The 15,576-nt window shown below is 48.0% G+C and overlaps 1 protein-coding gene across 1 annotated transcript in view; it reads left to right on the top strand.

The window, feature by feature from the left end:
• Nucleotides 1-15,576, top strand: part of LOC137544939 (uncharacterized) — a 55,368-nt gene that overhangs the window by 10,086 nt on the left and 29,706 nt on the right. Inside the window, exons 2-4 of the mRNA XM_068266036.1 lie at nucleotides 9,364-10,164; nucleotides 11,308-12,108; nucleotides 13,792-14,592. Coding sequence (XP_068122137.1) covers nucleotides 9,364-10,164; nucleotides 11,308-12,108; nucleotides 13,792-14,592 — 2,403 coding nt within the window. The remainder of the gene's footprint in view (nucleotides 1-9,363; nucleotides 10,165-11,307; nucleotides 12,109-13,791; nucleotides 14,593-15,576) is intronic.

The raw sequence follows: 15,576 nt of genomic DNA on the forward strand, positions 1-15,576 counted from the left end.
TGGAGGGAGCATTCACCAGACAATAATCGCTATGTGGGGGAGCATCCACCAGAAAATAATCGCTATGTGGGGGTAGCATTCACCAGACAATAATCGCTACGTGGGGGAACATCCACCAGACAATAATCGTTATGTGGGGAGCATTCACCAGAAAATAATCGCTATGTGGGGGGAGCATTCACCAGACAAAAAGCGTTATATGGGGAGCTATCACCAGACAATAATCGCTATGTGGGGGGAGCATTCACCAGAGAATAATCGCTATGTGGGGGGAGCATTCACCAGACAATAATCGCTATGTGGGGGGGAGCATTCACCAGACAATAATCGCTATGTGGGGGAGCATTCACCAGACAATATTCGCTATGTGGGGGGAGAATTCACCAGACAATCGCTATGTGGGGAAACATTCACCAGACGATAAGCGCTATGTGTGGGAGCATTCACCAGACTATAATCGCTATGTGGGGGAGCATTCACCAGACAATAATCGCTACGTGGGGGAGCATTCACCAGACAATAATCGCTATGTGAATGGAGCATTCACCAGACGATAATCGCTATGTGGGGGAGCATTCACCAGACGATAAGCGCTATGCGGGGGAGCATTCACCAGACTATAATCGCTACGCCGTGGAGCATTCACCAGACAATAATCGCTATGTGAATGGAGCATTCACCAGACGATAATCACTACGTGGGGGGGGGGAGCAATCACCAGACCATTATCGCTACGTGGGGGAGCATTCACCAGACAATAATCGCTACGTGGGGGAACATCCACCAGACAATAATCGTTATGTGGGGGAGCATTCACCAGACAATAATCGCTATGTAGGGGAGCATCCACCAGACAATAATCGCTACGTGGGGGAGCATTCACCAGACAATAATCGCTATGTGGGGGAGCATTCACAAGACAATCGCTATGTGGAGGAGCATTCCCCAGATGATAAGCGCTATGTGGGGGAGCATTCACCAGACTATAATCGCTACGTGGGGGAGCATTCACCAGACAGTAATCGCTACGTGGGGGAACATCCACCAGACAATAATCGTTATGTGGAGAGCATTCACCAGACAATAATCGCTATGTGGGGGAGCATTCACCAGAGAATAATCGCTACGTGGGGGAGCATTCACCAGACAATAATCGCTACGTGGGGGAACATCCACCAGACAATAATCGTTATGTGGGGAGCATTCACCAGACAATAATCGCTATGTGGGGGAGCATCCACCAGACAATAATCGCTACGTGGGGGAGCATTCACCAGACAATCATCGCTATGTGGGGGAGCATTCACCAGACAATAATCGCTATGTGGGGGGAGCATTCACCAGACAATAATCGCTATGTGGGGGAGCATCCACCAGAAAATAATCGCTATGTGGGGGGAGCATTCACCATACGATAATCGCTATGTGGGGGAGCATTCACCAGACAATAATCGCTATGTGGGGGTAGCATTCACCAGACAATCGCTATGTGGGGGAGCATTCACCAGACGATAATCGCTATGTGGGGGGAGCATCCACCAGACAATAATCGCTATGTGGGGGGAGCATTCACCAGACGATAATCGCTATGTGGGGGAGCATTCACCAGACGATAATAGCTACGTGGGGGAGCATTCACCAGACAATAATCGCTACGTGAGGAAACATCCACCAGACAATAATCGCTATGTGGGGGAGCATCCACCAGACAATAATCGCTACGTGGGGGAGCATTCACCAGAAAATAAACGTTATGCGGAGAGCAGTCACCAGACAATAATCGCTATGTGGGGGAGCATTCACAAGACAATAATCGCTGTGTGGGGGAGCATCCACCAGACAATAATCGCTATGTGGGGGGAGCATTCACCAGACAAAAAGCGTTATATGGGGAGCTATCACCAGACAATAATCGCTATGTGGGGGGAGCATTCACCAGACAATAATCGCTATGTGGGGGGAGCATTCACCAGACAATAATCGCTATGTGGGGGGAGCATTCACCAGACGATAATCGCTATGTGGGGGGAGCATTCACCAGACAATAATCGCTATGTGGGGGGAGCATTCACCAGACAATAATCGCTATGTGGGGGGGAGCATTCACCAGACGATAATCGCTATGTGGGGGGAGCATTCACCAGACAATAATCGCTATGTGGGGGGAGCATTCACCAGACAATAATCGCTATGTGGGGGGAGCATTCACCAGACAATAATCGCTATGTGGGGGGAGCATTCACCAGACAATAATCGCTATGTGTGGGAGCTATCACCAGACAATAATCGCTATGTGGGGGGAGCATTCACCAGACAAAAAGCGTTATATGGGGAGCTATCACCAGACAATAATCGCTATGTGGGGGGAGCATTCACCAGACAATAATCGCTATGTGGGGGGAGCATTCACCAGACAATAATCGCTATGTGGGGGGGAGCATTCACCAGACAATAATCGCTATGTGGGGGAGCATTCACCAGACAATATTCGCTATGTGGGGGAGAATTCACCAGACAATCGCTATGTGGGGAAACATTCACCAGACGATAAGCACTATGTGTGGGCGCATTCACCAGACTATAATCGCTATGTGGGGGAGCATTTACCAGACAATAATCGCTACGTGGGGGAGCATTCACCAGACAATAATCGCTATGTGAATGGAGCATTCACCAGACGATAATCGCTATGTGGGGGAGCATTCACCAGACGATAAGCGCTATGCGGGGGAGCATTCACCAGACTATAATCGCTACGCCGTGGAGCATTCACCAGACAATAATCGCTATGTGAATGGAGCATTCACCAGACGATAATCGCTACGTGGGGGGGGGGGGGAGCAATCACCAGACCATTATCGCTACGTGGGGGAGCATTCACCAGACAATAATCGCTACGTGGGGGAACATCCACCAGACAATAATCGTTATGTGGGGGAGCATTCACCAGACAATAATCGCTATGTAAGGGAGCATCCACCAGACAATAATCGCTACGTGGGGGAGCATTCACCAGACAATAATCGCTATGTGGGGGAGCATTCACAAGACAATCGCTATGTGGGGGAGCATTCCCCAGATGATAAGCGCTATGTGGGGGAGCATTCACCAGACTTTAATCGCTACGTGGGGGAGCATTCACCAGACAATAATCGCTACGTGGGGGAACATCCACCAGACAATAATCGTTATGTGGGGAGCATTCACCAGACAATAATCGCTATGTGGGGGAGCATTCACCAGACAATAATCGCTACGTGGGGGAGCATTCACCAGACAATAATCGCTACGTGGGGGAACATCCACCAGACAATAATCGTTATGTGGGGAGCATTCACCAGACAATAATCGCTATGTGGGGAAGCATCCACCAGACAATAATCGCTACGTGGGGGAGCATTCACCAGACAATCATCGCTATGTGGGGGAGCATTCACCAGACAATAATCGCTATGTGGGGGGAGCATTCACCAGACAATAATCGCTATGTGGGGGAGCATCCACCAGAAAATAATCGCTATGTGGGGGCAGCATTCACCATACGATAATCGCTATGTGGGGGAGCATTCACCAGACAATAATCGCTATGTGGGGGTAGCATTCACCAGACAATCGCTATGTGGGGGAGCATTCACCAGACGATAATCGCTATGTGGGGGGAGCATCCACCAGACAATAATCGCTATGTGGGGGGAGCATTCACCAGACGATAATCGCTATGTGGGGGAGCATTCACCAGACGATAATAGCTACGTGGGGGAGCATTCACCAGACAATAATCGCTACGTGAGGAAACATCCACCAGACAATAATCGCTATGTGGGGGAGCATCCACCAGACAATAATCGCTACGTGGGGGAGCATTCACCAGAAAATAAACGTTATGCGGAGAGCAGTCACCAGACAATAATCGCTATGTGGGGGAGCATTCACAAGACAATAATCGCTGTGTGGGGGGAGCATCCACCAGACAATCGCTATGTGGGGGGAGCATTCACCAGACGATAATCGCTATGTTGGGGAGCATTCACCAGACAATAATCGCTATGTGGGGGGAGCATTCACCAGACAATCTCTCTGTGGGGGGAGCATTCACCAGACAATAATCGCTATGTGGGGGGAGCATTCACCAGACAATCGCTATGTGGGGAGCATTCACCAGACGATAATCGCTATGTGGGGGAGCATTCACCAGACAATAATCGCTATGTGGGGGGAGCATTCACCAGACAATCGCTATGTGGGGGGAGCATTCACCAGACAATCGCTATGTGGGGGAGCATTCACCAGACAATAATCGCTACGTGGGGGGAGCATTCACCAGACGATAATCGCTACGTGGGGGAGCATTCACCAGACAATAATCGCTATGTGGGGGGGAGCATTCACCAGACAATAATCGCTATGTGGGGGAGCATTCACCAGACGATAATCGCTACGTGGGAGAGCATTCACCAGACAATAATCGCCACGTGGGGGAGCATTCACCAGACAATAATCGCCACGTGCGGGAGCATTCACCAGACAATAATCGCTATGTGGATGGAGCATTCACCAGACGATAATCGCTACGTGGGGGGGAGCATTCACCAGACAATAATCGCTATGTGGGGGAGCATTCACCAGGCGATAATCGCTACGTGGGGGAGCATTCACCAGACGATAATCGCTACGTGTACAGCATTCACCAGACGATAATCGCTACGTGGGGGAACATCCACCAGACAATAATCGCTACGTGGGGGAGCATTCACCAGACAATAATCGCTATGTGGGGGAGCAGTCACCAGACAATAATCGCTATGTGGGGGAGCATCCACCAGACAAGAATCGCTATGGGGGGGAGCATCCACCAGACAATAATCGCTATGTGGGGGAGCATTCACCAGACGATAATCGCTATGTGGGGGAGCATTCACCAGACAATAATCGCTATGTGGGGCGGGGGAGCATTCACCTATGCTGCCTGCAGCTTGCGTGGTGTCAGGATGGGTAACTGGTCGGGTCCGGTCGGTGCTCCGCTCTCCTCGAGTGACGCGCCTCCAGGGCAGCTCCGCCTCCTCCGATCCGGTCCACTGGCTGAGCTGAGGACAGGCAGTGCGGGCAACGGCACGGTGACTATAGCCAGTCCGCGGTCCGCTGACGCTCCCTCCTGGTCGCAAGTCACTCCTCCAACTATTTCTTCCTCCCTGGCTGGCCGGAACTATAGAGTAAGTATCGGGCCCGGCTGCCAGGGAAGATCAATGCGCCGCCAAGTAGTCCCCCTCCTCACTAGCCACCTTATCAGAGGAGGGGGGGCTGGGGAGGGCCTGGGAGAGCCCCGCTCTTCTAAAATTATCAGGGGGGGGGGGGGGCGGACCGGACCATACCATACCGGCATCATTGGTAATAAAAAAAAAGTCCTCTGAGAGGCACGGGCCCCTTGCGGCGTAGGGCTACTAAGGGCCCCATAGCAACGCTATGGTTGCTATACCTAATGCTACGCCACTGGGTAGGCCCACACTGGCCAGGGGGGAAGGGGGGCAATCTCCCCCTAGGCTGCCTTTCATCCAGTGATTTAGGGCTGGTTCAGTGTCTGGTGTATTCAGGTTTGTTGTTGTAAGGCAATGTGAAACTCTAGGCTACCTGATAAAAGTGCAATTAGATGGCAGGCAAGCTGGTAAATATACACAGCATGATGCAGAGCTTGCCTGGAGGGTCTGTGGGCAAACATCTGTCTGGTCTCTCCCTATTGTTATAATGACTGCATGTGTGGATAAGGTGTTATACAAGTTGAAAAGTTTTTGACAGTCCCTAGACTCCAGGAGGGAGTATGAGAGTATGAGAGACTGGCAGGGACAGGAGTCATATTATAGGCAAGTAGCCTCTGGGTAATGTGGGACTGCAATACAGATAAGCTCTCTGCTCCATCTCAGGCTATTCTCAGTCTCTCTCCACTCCTCCTCTCTCCTCCTCTCCTGTACTCCCTCTTCATCCACGCTGCCTGCCTCTATGACCCTGTGCATGTTATTTACACGTAACGTGTGCCGGATGGAGGAGACACAGGCAGCAGGGCTGAAGGCAAAGCACAGGAGGAGGCAGCTGATACAGGTGAGTTATTACAAGGCAGCTGAACTACACATTGGGAGAAGTCTATGCGAGACCACAAGGGGCAGCAGTCGGTTCGGGGGCTGACTTTGCTGGGGGGGGGATGTAGGGGAGCCCCAAGTTACTTTTGCCCCAGGGCCCCCGTGAGGCTTAAACTGGCCGTGGTGTACGGATAGCCGCCCGGAGGCTCCAGAAACCATGCGGAGGCTGCTACAGGACAGGTAATGTACAAATGCACATTGGGGGGGGGGGCACATTTATACATTGCAGCTCGTTCGGAAATCGGCCGCCGTACTGCCGCACACCAGACCAACCAACTTCGGCCCGACATCTTGCGACTTGTGCGATTGACCATGCGACCAATTTTCTTCCCGAAATGGGTCGATTTGTTAATCGGGCATGCACTTGGCAGCGCCAATTTTCATCCAATTCGATTATAATAATCAAATTGGATGGTCGATTGGCTGCCAAGTCGCCTGATGTATGGGCACCTTTACATGAATCAGCCTGTATGAGTGTAACTAAAACAATGTGAGCCTGTGTATGTGCTTGTGTTTACATTTACGTGTGTGCCTGTTCACGTGCATTGTGTGATTGTTAGCTCCTCAGGGCAGCCCAGCTCCCCAGTGCCACACCTTAGGCCCCTTTTACACTGGGGCATTTTCATTGCGTTGTGTTACCCTACAGTACGTTAAGGCAATGAAAAGTCTATAGGGGCACCTTAGAATAGATCCAGGGCACGTGCCACTGATCTTTGGGGCTAGCAACGCCCGTGCCCTGGCTCTATTCTGGGGTGCCCGTATGTCCCCCAGGCAGAGTCAGGCAGTGGGCAGCAGTACTCATCTCTGGCTGCTTGGTCTCCAGATTCTGCAGATATCTCTTCTCCTAGGCTTCTACCCTTAGTGTCTGAGAAGGAATCAGAAGCTAGAGAACATAGCGCCTGATTCTCTGAATCTAGGGGTAGAATCTCCAGCTACAGAAAGGATGTCTCCAGACCTAAAGAGACTCTGTAACAAAATTTTTAGCCTTATTCCTTCTATCCTATATGTTCCTATAGCTGTTCTAATGTGGTCTGTCTTACTGCAGCCTTTCCTACTTGCACAGTGGCTGTATTATCTCTGTTATATGATGTAATCTTCTCTCCTCTTTGAACTCTGTCAGGCTGAGGCAGTCAGGCTGGAATGGGCTGTGCTGCTTGTGATTGGATAGAAGCTATACACACCCTCTCCAGGCCCCCTGCACACTCTGTATGACTCACACATTGAGCTACTCTCAGCCTATCACTTGCTATGTCTTTTGTTTGTAAACACTGCCTAAAACTGGCAATTACAAGCCAGGATTGCAGCAGGGAGTGGCAGAAACAGCACAGGGGGGCCCAGGAGAACATAATGAATAGAATGGTATGCTTTTTGTTGTAAGAATTTTACAGTACAGGCCTTTCACACCCATACAGTGCGATACAATGCCCCGGAAGTGAATTTTTTTGACGCACTGCTGACGCAAGGTAAACAGCGTGCAGAGGGCCGGCCTGCGCGGCGATGTGCAGCAGACCGAAAGTCAATGTCGACGAGTATATTTTAAACAATTGTGTGGTAGTGTTGTGCCGGCGCGCATGCTCGGAACAGTATTTTTTAAATACACTTTTGTACAATTCATTTCTTCAGCCACAGGAAGTGAGTGCTATTGTGCCTTGCTTCTTGCTTAGCTTACGGCCAGAAAGGGGATTACCACGTATTAACGCAGAAATCCCTGAAGATCTTTTTTTTAGTGTTGCGGTGCAATCATCTGATTGCACCGCACCAGCTACTAAGGTCGGCAGTGTGAAACCGGCCTTGAAGAGCCGCCAGTGTTATCAGGAAATGCTACAACTGTTTATATGTTCATGGCTTGGAACTCTATGCCTAAATTAGGAAAGACCTTTTCTGCACTTTGGGCTCAATTCTGGTAGCTGTGCGAGGCGAAGTAATCAGCAGTCAGGAAAATACCTCACTCGTTATTTTTTTTTGCTTTGCCTAATTCTGGTACATTTTCCCACCTGCTGCTTACGGTCGCTAAATTACTGACATGCAGGGGGAAAACAATGAGGTATTTTCCCGACTGCTGGAAGTCCTGGCCAGCCCGCCTCCTGAGGGTCCCAGAGCTGAGGAGGGGGGAACAGCGCTGGAAGGGGGGAAATTGTGCACAGAGCCTAGGGCCCCCCCCCCTTCTGCGCTCCCCCCTCCCTCCAAAAGTGCAGCCAGCCAGCGGCAGCAGTGAGAAATCACTTACCGGCAATGATCAGAGCAATAGTGCTGCGTGCCGCTGGGCTGGTCTCCGTCTCCTGCACTGACCAATCACGCTCTAACAGGAAGTACTGTGAGCGCGTGATAGGTCAGTGCAGGAGACGGAGACCAGCCCAGCGGCACGCAGCACAATTGCTCTGATCATTGCCGGTAAGTGATTTCTCGCTGCTGCCGCTGGCTGCACTTTTGGAGGGAAGGGGGAGCGCAGAAGGGGGGGGGGCCCTAGGCTCTGTGCACAATTTCCCCCCTTCCAGCGCTGTTCCCCCCTCCTCAGCTCTGGGACCCCCACTAACTGGGGAGCTGCCTTTGTAGGGAAATCTGCTGCCAATCTCGTCACATTTGTGGGGAATTCTGCTGCCAATAAGATTGTATTTGTGGGAATATCTGCTGCCAATCTGATTGCATTTTTTGGAGAATCTGCTATCACTTTAATTGCATTTTGTGGTGAAACTGCTGCTAAATTTTTTTTGGGAGTGGGGGTGGGGGGGGGGAGGCCGGCCCTCTGTGCCCGCAAAAGTTGGACAGCACTGCTTCAGAGGATGGGGGTCGTGGGGGGTGGTAGGTCGGAGCACTTTTAGAGGCTGGGGGTCGGGAGGGGGGGGGGGGGTTGGAACACAGAACAAGCTGAAAAGGCTCCATGTTATGTGACAGATATCACAATTCTGTCACAGCACTGCATTTATCATGTGGTAGAGGTAGGTCTAATTATGTGAGGTAAAAGACATGCAAACACGCACCTTATTTCTCTTCAGAATTCAAGTGTGAGGTATTTCACTACTAAATACCACACATTTTTAGTAGAAAATTACCACATGAATTACGTCATGAAATTACAGGAGGTAAAACTTTACCTAAACTACCAGAATTCAAAAGTTGATTTTCCTCATGAGGTAAACCCAATCCCATGAGGTAATTATTTACTAAACGCTACCAGAATTGAGCCCATTGAGTCTGCCAAATTAGAGGTAATTTTTTATCTTAACTTATTTTTCAGGTGGTCTGCTGCTGACCGTAGCGAAGGATTTCACTGCAAGGATTGGTTTACCTCCAGCAGATCCTGATGATAATTACAGCAAAAGGGCTTTAGATTTGGGTAAAGTAAACAATGTCACCAAAGTCACCTGCAGTCCTGATGGAGACCTTTACTGTGTCCGTAATGGGGACCTCTATGTTGGACCAATCTCCCCATCCAGCAATGCTACGGACTGGTTCTCTCAAGCCAGAAGAGTTGGCAAAAATGATTGGGGTAGATTTAAATGTATTTTTTTCCATCCCAACGGAGATCTGTATGTAGCGACTAATGATGGACTCCTCTACAAGGGTCCAAAACCAGAAGATGAAAACATACCCTGGTTGTACAAGCAAACAACAAAGATAGGAAACTGCCGATGGCAATATTTTGAGGCCCTGTTCTTCAGCCCAGATGGCATTCTATATGCAGTGGACAGAAGTGGTAAGCTTGTAAAGGCTCCTCCACCAACAGGGCCAGAAGTAAATTGGATGGGCGAAATCACAACTTGTGAAGCAGGAGGATGGCTTCCACTCACCCACTTCATATCTTTCAGTCCAGATGGGAAACTGTGGTGTGTCGACAAAAACACGGGAACCATCTACAGAGGGGCACCTCCAGATCCAAAACAACAAAAATACCTGGAGACCGCTGAAAAGTTGGGAAGGGATTATAACGTATATAAATTCCTCTGCTTGACCCAGGACAGGATAATTCAAAGAATTACGCCTGAACTGGACAAGAAGATTTCTGACACTCCTGTGGTCGCACAAGAGATCGTAGAAGGTATATTCCGATTAGTCATTAGCCCTTTAAACCATTGTTCATTGACATTACCATGTTGTTCTCCTGGTTTTTGTAATGGTGAGGAAATGCCTGGTTTTAGCACCACTGTGGACCCAGTCTAATTTAGTTTTTGCTTAAAATTTACATGAAAGGGAAAAAAATGGGTACCTTTCTAAGTAGAGGGAAGCCTCTGGCAGCGGGACCATGATATGCATATCTGGGAGGGGCAGGAAGAACAGGAGCTCTGTTTTGTCCAGATATAGCATCAGGAATCTGGCGTACAGCCAGGAGGAGATGGTTGACAGGCAGGAGCAAGGTGATGGTGGTGGTGGAGAGATGCGAGGTGTGGAGGTAGATCTGAATGACCTTTTTATGTATATACTAGCTGATGACCTGGCGTTGCCCGGGTATGTATTTGGCTGCAGTTGGCACTGCCCACTTTTTCTAACCCTAACACACAAACACTCAATGTCCAAGTTTTGGAAAGTTGGGGTCTTTGGCATCAATAAATTGTATATTCCCACAGAAATTAAACAAAACTGATTGGCTGTTTGTGAAAATGGCCAACTGCGAGACCGGTAAAAAGGGCGCCGGATATTTGGGCGCCGCCAAAGACTGTAATGGGAATTATGGCTATAGCGGCGCTCAGTTGGTAACTTGAGTGCCCGCAAGAGGCGGAGCCCAAGGAAACACGGAGCACCGGGAAATTGGCAATAGCAGGGTGAGTCGTTTTTTGGCTTCACCCCACGCCCAAATTTCCCGGGGTCCTTTTTACGTGTATGCAGACACCTCTTCCTAAAAAAAACAGCTTCATGGCAAATTTGAGCGCCATGTTCACAAAAACTGTGCCTTACATGAATCAGCCTGTATGAGTGTAACTAAAACAATCTGTGCCTGTATCGGTGAATACGTTTACATTTGTGTGTGCGTCTGTTCACGCACGTGCCTGATTGTTTGCGATCTTCTTATTGCAGCTCAGTTCCCCAGTGCCACGCCTTACAAAGCCGCCAGTGTTACCAGGAAATGCTACCACTGTTTAAATGTTAATGGCTTGGACCACTAAGGCTAAATTAGGGCTGCCCTTTTCTGCACATTGTGTCTGCCAAATTAGAAATTGATTTATAATCTTAACTTGTTTTTCAGGTGGTCTGCTGCTGACCGTAGCGAAGGATTTCACTGCAAGGATTGGATTACCCCCAGCAGATCCTGGAGATGATTACAGGAAAAGGGCTTTAGGTTTGGGTAAAGTAAGCAATGTCACCAATGTCACCTGCAGTCCTGATGGAGACCTGTACTGTGTCCGTGGTGGGGACCTCTATGTTGGACCAATCTCCCCATCCAGCAATGCTACGGACTGGTTCTCTCAAGCCAGAAGAGTTGGCAAAAATGATTGGGGTAGATTTAAATTTATTTTTTTCCATCCCAACGGAGATCTGTATGTAGCAACTAATGATGGACTCCTCTACAAGGGCCCAAAACCAGAAAATGAAAACATATCGTGGCTGTACAAGCAAGCAACAAAGATTGGAAATTGTCTATGGCAATGTTTTGAGGCCCTGTTCTTCAGTCCAGATGGCATTCTATATGCAGTGAACAGTAGTGGTAGGCTTGTGAAGGCTCCACCACCAACAGGGCCAGAAGTAAATTGGCTGGGCGAGATCACAATTTGTGACACAGAAGAATGGCTTCCGCTCACCCACTTCATATCATTCAGTCCAGATGGAAAACTGTGGTGTGTCGACAAAAACACAGGAACCATCTACAGAGGGTCACCTCCAGATCCAAAACAACAAAAATACCTGGAGACTGCTGAAAAGTTGGGAAAGGATTATAACATATATAAATTCATCTGCTTGACCCAGGACAAGACAGCTCTAAGAATTATGCCTGAACTGGACAAGATGTTTTCTGACATTCCCGTTGTCACAGAAGAGATCGTAGAAGGTAGATTCCCATTAGTCATTAGCCCTGTAAACCAAAGTGCTTATTGACGTTACTGTGTTATCTCCCGGTTTTGGTAATGGTGAGGAAATGCCAGGTTTTAGCACCACTGTGGACCAGGCCTAATCTAGTTTTTGCTTAAAGGATACCCGAAATGACATGTGACATGATGAGATAGACATGTGTTTGTACACTGCCTAGCACACAAATAACTATGCTGTGTTCCTTTTTTTCTTTCTCTGTCTGAAAGAGATAACTATCAGGTATGTAAGTGGCTGACTCAGTCCTGACTCAGACAGGAAGTGACTACAGTGAGACTCTCACTGATACGAAATTCCAACTATAAAGCACTTTCCTAGCAGAAAATGTCTTCTGAGAGCAAGAAAGAGATACAAAGAGGAATTTCTTATCAGTGAAGGTCATACTGTAGTCAATTCCTGTCTGAATAAGGACTGAGTCAGCCACTTACATACCTGATATTTAACTCTTTCGGGCAGAGAAGGAAAAAAGGAACACAGCATAGTTATTTGTGTGGTAGGCACTGTACATACCCATGTCTATCTCATCATGTCACATGTCACTTCAGGTATCCTTTAAAATTAGCATGAAAGGAAAAAAATGTGTACTTTCCTAAGTAGAGGGAAGCCTTTTGGCAGCAGGACCATGATATGCATATCTGGGAGGAGGGCAGATGTGTGGGGCAGGAAGAATAGGAACTCTGTTTTGACCAGATTTAGCATCAGGAATCTGGCAGACAGCCAGGAGGAGACCTTGTCCATGGTGGTGGTGGTGGAGAAATGTGTGTGAAGGTAGATCTGAATGACCTTTTTATGTATATATTTACTAATTTAAACTATTGAAAATAATTTCAGTAACAAGAAGGCCAAATTATATCAACCTTAGCAATAACAGAAGTAACCTTCAATTATGTGCAAATCTGCACGATATCAACATCAATGATAAGAGTGGAAACGCTCAATTATCTGCACTATGTTTATTCTTAGAATGAGAAAACTATTCCATTCCTCCCTTTATAAAGAAGTGAGGATGTACTAATTACAATTGGTTGCTATTGGTGGGCTCCATAAAGTCTGATTGCTTGGCATGGAAACCTGGGAACACTCTATCGGATGTAAAAATAAAATGGCCAACTGCGAGACCGGTAAAAAGGGCGCCGGATATGGCTATAGCGGTGCTCAGAGGGTAACTTGAGTGCCCGCAAGAGGCGGAGCCCAAGGAAACACGGAAATTGGCAATAACAGGGTGAGTCGTTTTTTGGCTTCACGCTGCACCCACATTTCCCAGGGCCCTTTTTACGTGTAAGCAGACACCTCTTCCGTAAACAAATCAGCCTCATGGCAAATTTGAGCGCCATGTTCACAAAAACTGTGCCTTACATGAATCAGCCTGTATGAGTGTAACTAAAACAATCTGTGCCTGTATCGGTGAATACGTTTACATTTGTGTGTGCGTCTGTTCACGCACGTCCCTGATTGTTTGCGATCTTCTTATTGCAGCTCAGTTCCCCAGTGCCACGCCTTACAAAGCCGCCAGTGTTACCAGGAAATGCTACAACTGTTCAAATATTAATGGCTTGGACCACTAAGGCTAAATTAGGGCTGCCCTTTTCTGCACATTGCGTCTGCCAAATTAGAAATTGATTTATAATCTTAACTTGTTTTTCAGGTGGTCTGCTGCTGACCGTAGCGAAGGATTTCACTGCAAGGATTGGGTTACCCCCAGCAGATCCTGATGATGATTACAGCAAAAGGGCTTTAGGTTTGGGTAAAGTAAGCAATGCCACCAATGTCACCTGCAGTCCTGATGGAGACCTGTACTGTGTCCGTGGTGGGGACCTCTATGTTGGACCAATCTCCCCATCCAGCAATGCTACGGACTGGTTCTCTCAAGCCAGAAGGGTTGGCAAAAATGATTGGGATAGATTTAAATTTACTTTTTTCCATCCCAACGGGGATCTGTATGCAGCGACTAATGATGGACTCCTCTACAAGGGTCCAAAACCAGAAAATGAAAACATATCATGGCTGTACAAGCAAGCAACAAAGATCGGAAATTGCGGATGGCAATATTTTGAGGCCCTGTTCTTCAGTCCAGATGGCATTCTATACGCAGTGGACAGTAGTGGTGGGCTTGTGAAGGCTCCTCCACCAACAGGGCCAGAAGTAAATTGGATGGGCGAGATCACAACTTGTGATGCAGGAGAGTGGCGTCCGCTTATCCACTTCATATCTTTCAGTCCAGATGGAAAACTGTGGTGTGTCGACAAAAACACAGGAACCATCTACAGAGGGGCACGTCCAGATCCTAAACAACACAGATACCTGGAGACCGCTGATAGGTTGGGAAAGGATTATAATGTATATAAATTCCTCTGCTTGACCCAGGACAAGACAATTCAAATAATTACGCCTGAACTGGACAAGAAGCTTTCTGACATTCCCGTGGCCACAGAAGAGATCATAGAAGGTAGATTCCCATTAGTCATAAGCCCTGTATACAAAAACACTTTACCGTGCTATCTCCCGGTGTTGGTAATGGTGAGGAAATGCCTGGTTTTAGCACGACTGTGGACGCAGCCTAATCTAGTTTTTGCTCAAAGTTTTCATGAAAGAGAAAAAAGGGTACTGAGGGAAGCCCGTGACAGTGAGACCATGATATGCATGCAGATCTGCAAAGAGGGCAGATGTGTTGGGCAGGAAGAACAGGAGCTCTTTTTTTGTCCAGATTTAGCTTCAGGAACCTGGCGGACATCTAGGAGGAGATGGATAGGAGGCAGGAGACCTTGTCCATGGTGGTGGTGGAGGTAGATCTGAATTACCTCTTTATTATGTATATACTAGCTGATGGCCCGGCGTTGCCCGGGTATGTATTTGGCTGGTGTTGGATCCGCTAACTTTTTCTAATCCTAACACACAATTACTCACTTGCTCAATAACCTAGTTTGTGAGCTTTGTGGTCTTTGGCATTAATAATTTGCATTGAGATTGGCTGTGGCTCCATCCCCTTTTCTGAATTTGAACCCCAGTCACCCAATGTCCAACTGTACCAAGTTTGAGGCTTGTGCCATTAACAGTGCAAGAATGGCAGCAATTACATATTCTGCTTAAAAATCAATAGGTGAATTTTGATTGCCTTTTGTTGGCTCCACCCACTTTTCTGAATATTACCCCTAGTCTTCCAGTGACCAACTGTGCAAAGTTTGAGAACCCTGCCATTAACAGTGTAAGAATGGCTGCAGTTTACATTTTCCTAGTAAAATTTGTATTTATCTCCGCCCACTGATGACCTGGCATTGCCCGGGTATGTATTTGGCTGGTGTTGGCTGTGCCCACTTTTTCTAACCCTAACACACAATTACTCAATGACCAAGTTTGTGAGCTTTGAGGTCTTTGTCATCAATAATTTGCATTGAAATGAAACAAATCTGATTGAATGTTTGTGGCTCCACCC

Source organism: Hyperolius riggenbachi, chromosome 1 (genome assembly GCF_040937935.1).
Source record: "Hyperolius riggenbachi isolate aHypRig1 chromosome 1, aHypRig1.pri, whole genome shotgun sequence".
NCBI lineage: Eukaryota > Metazoa > Chordata > Amphibia > Anura > Hyperoliidae > Hyperolius > Hyperolius riggenbachi.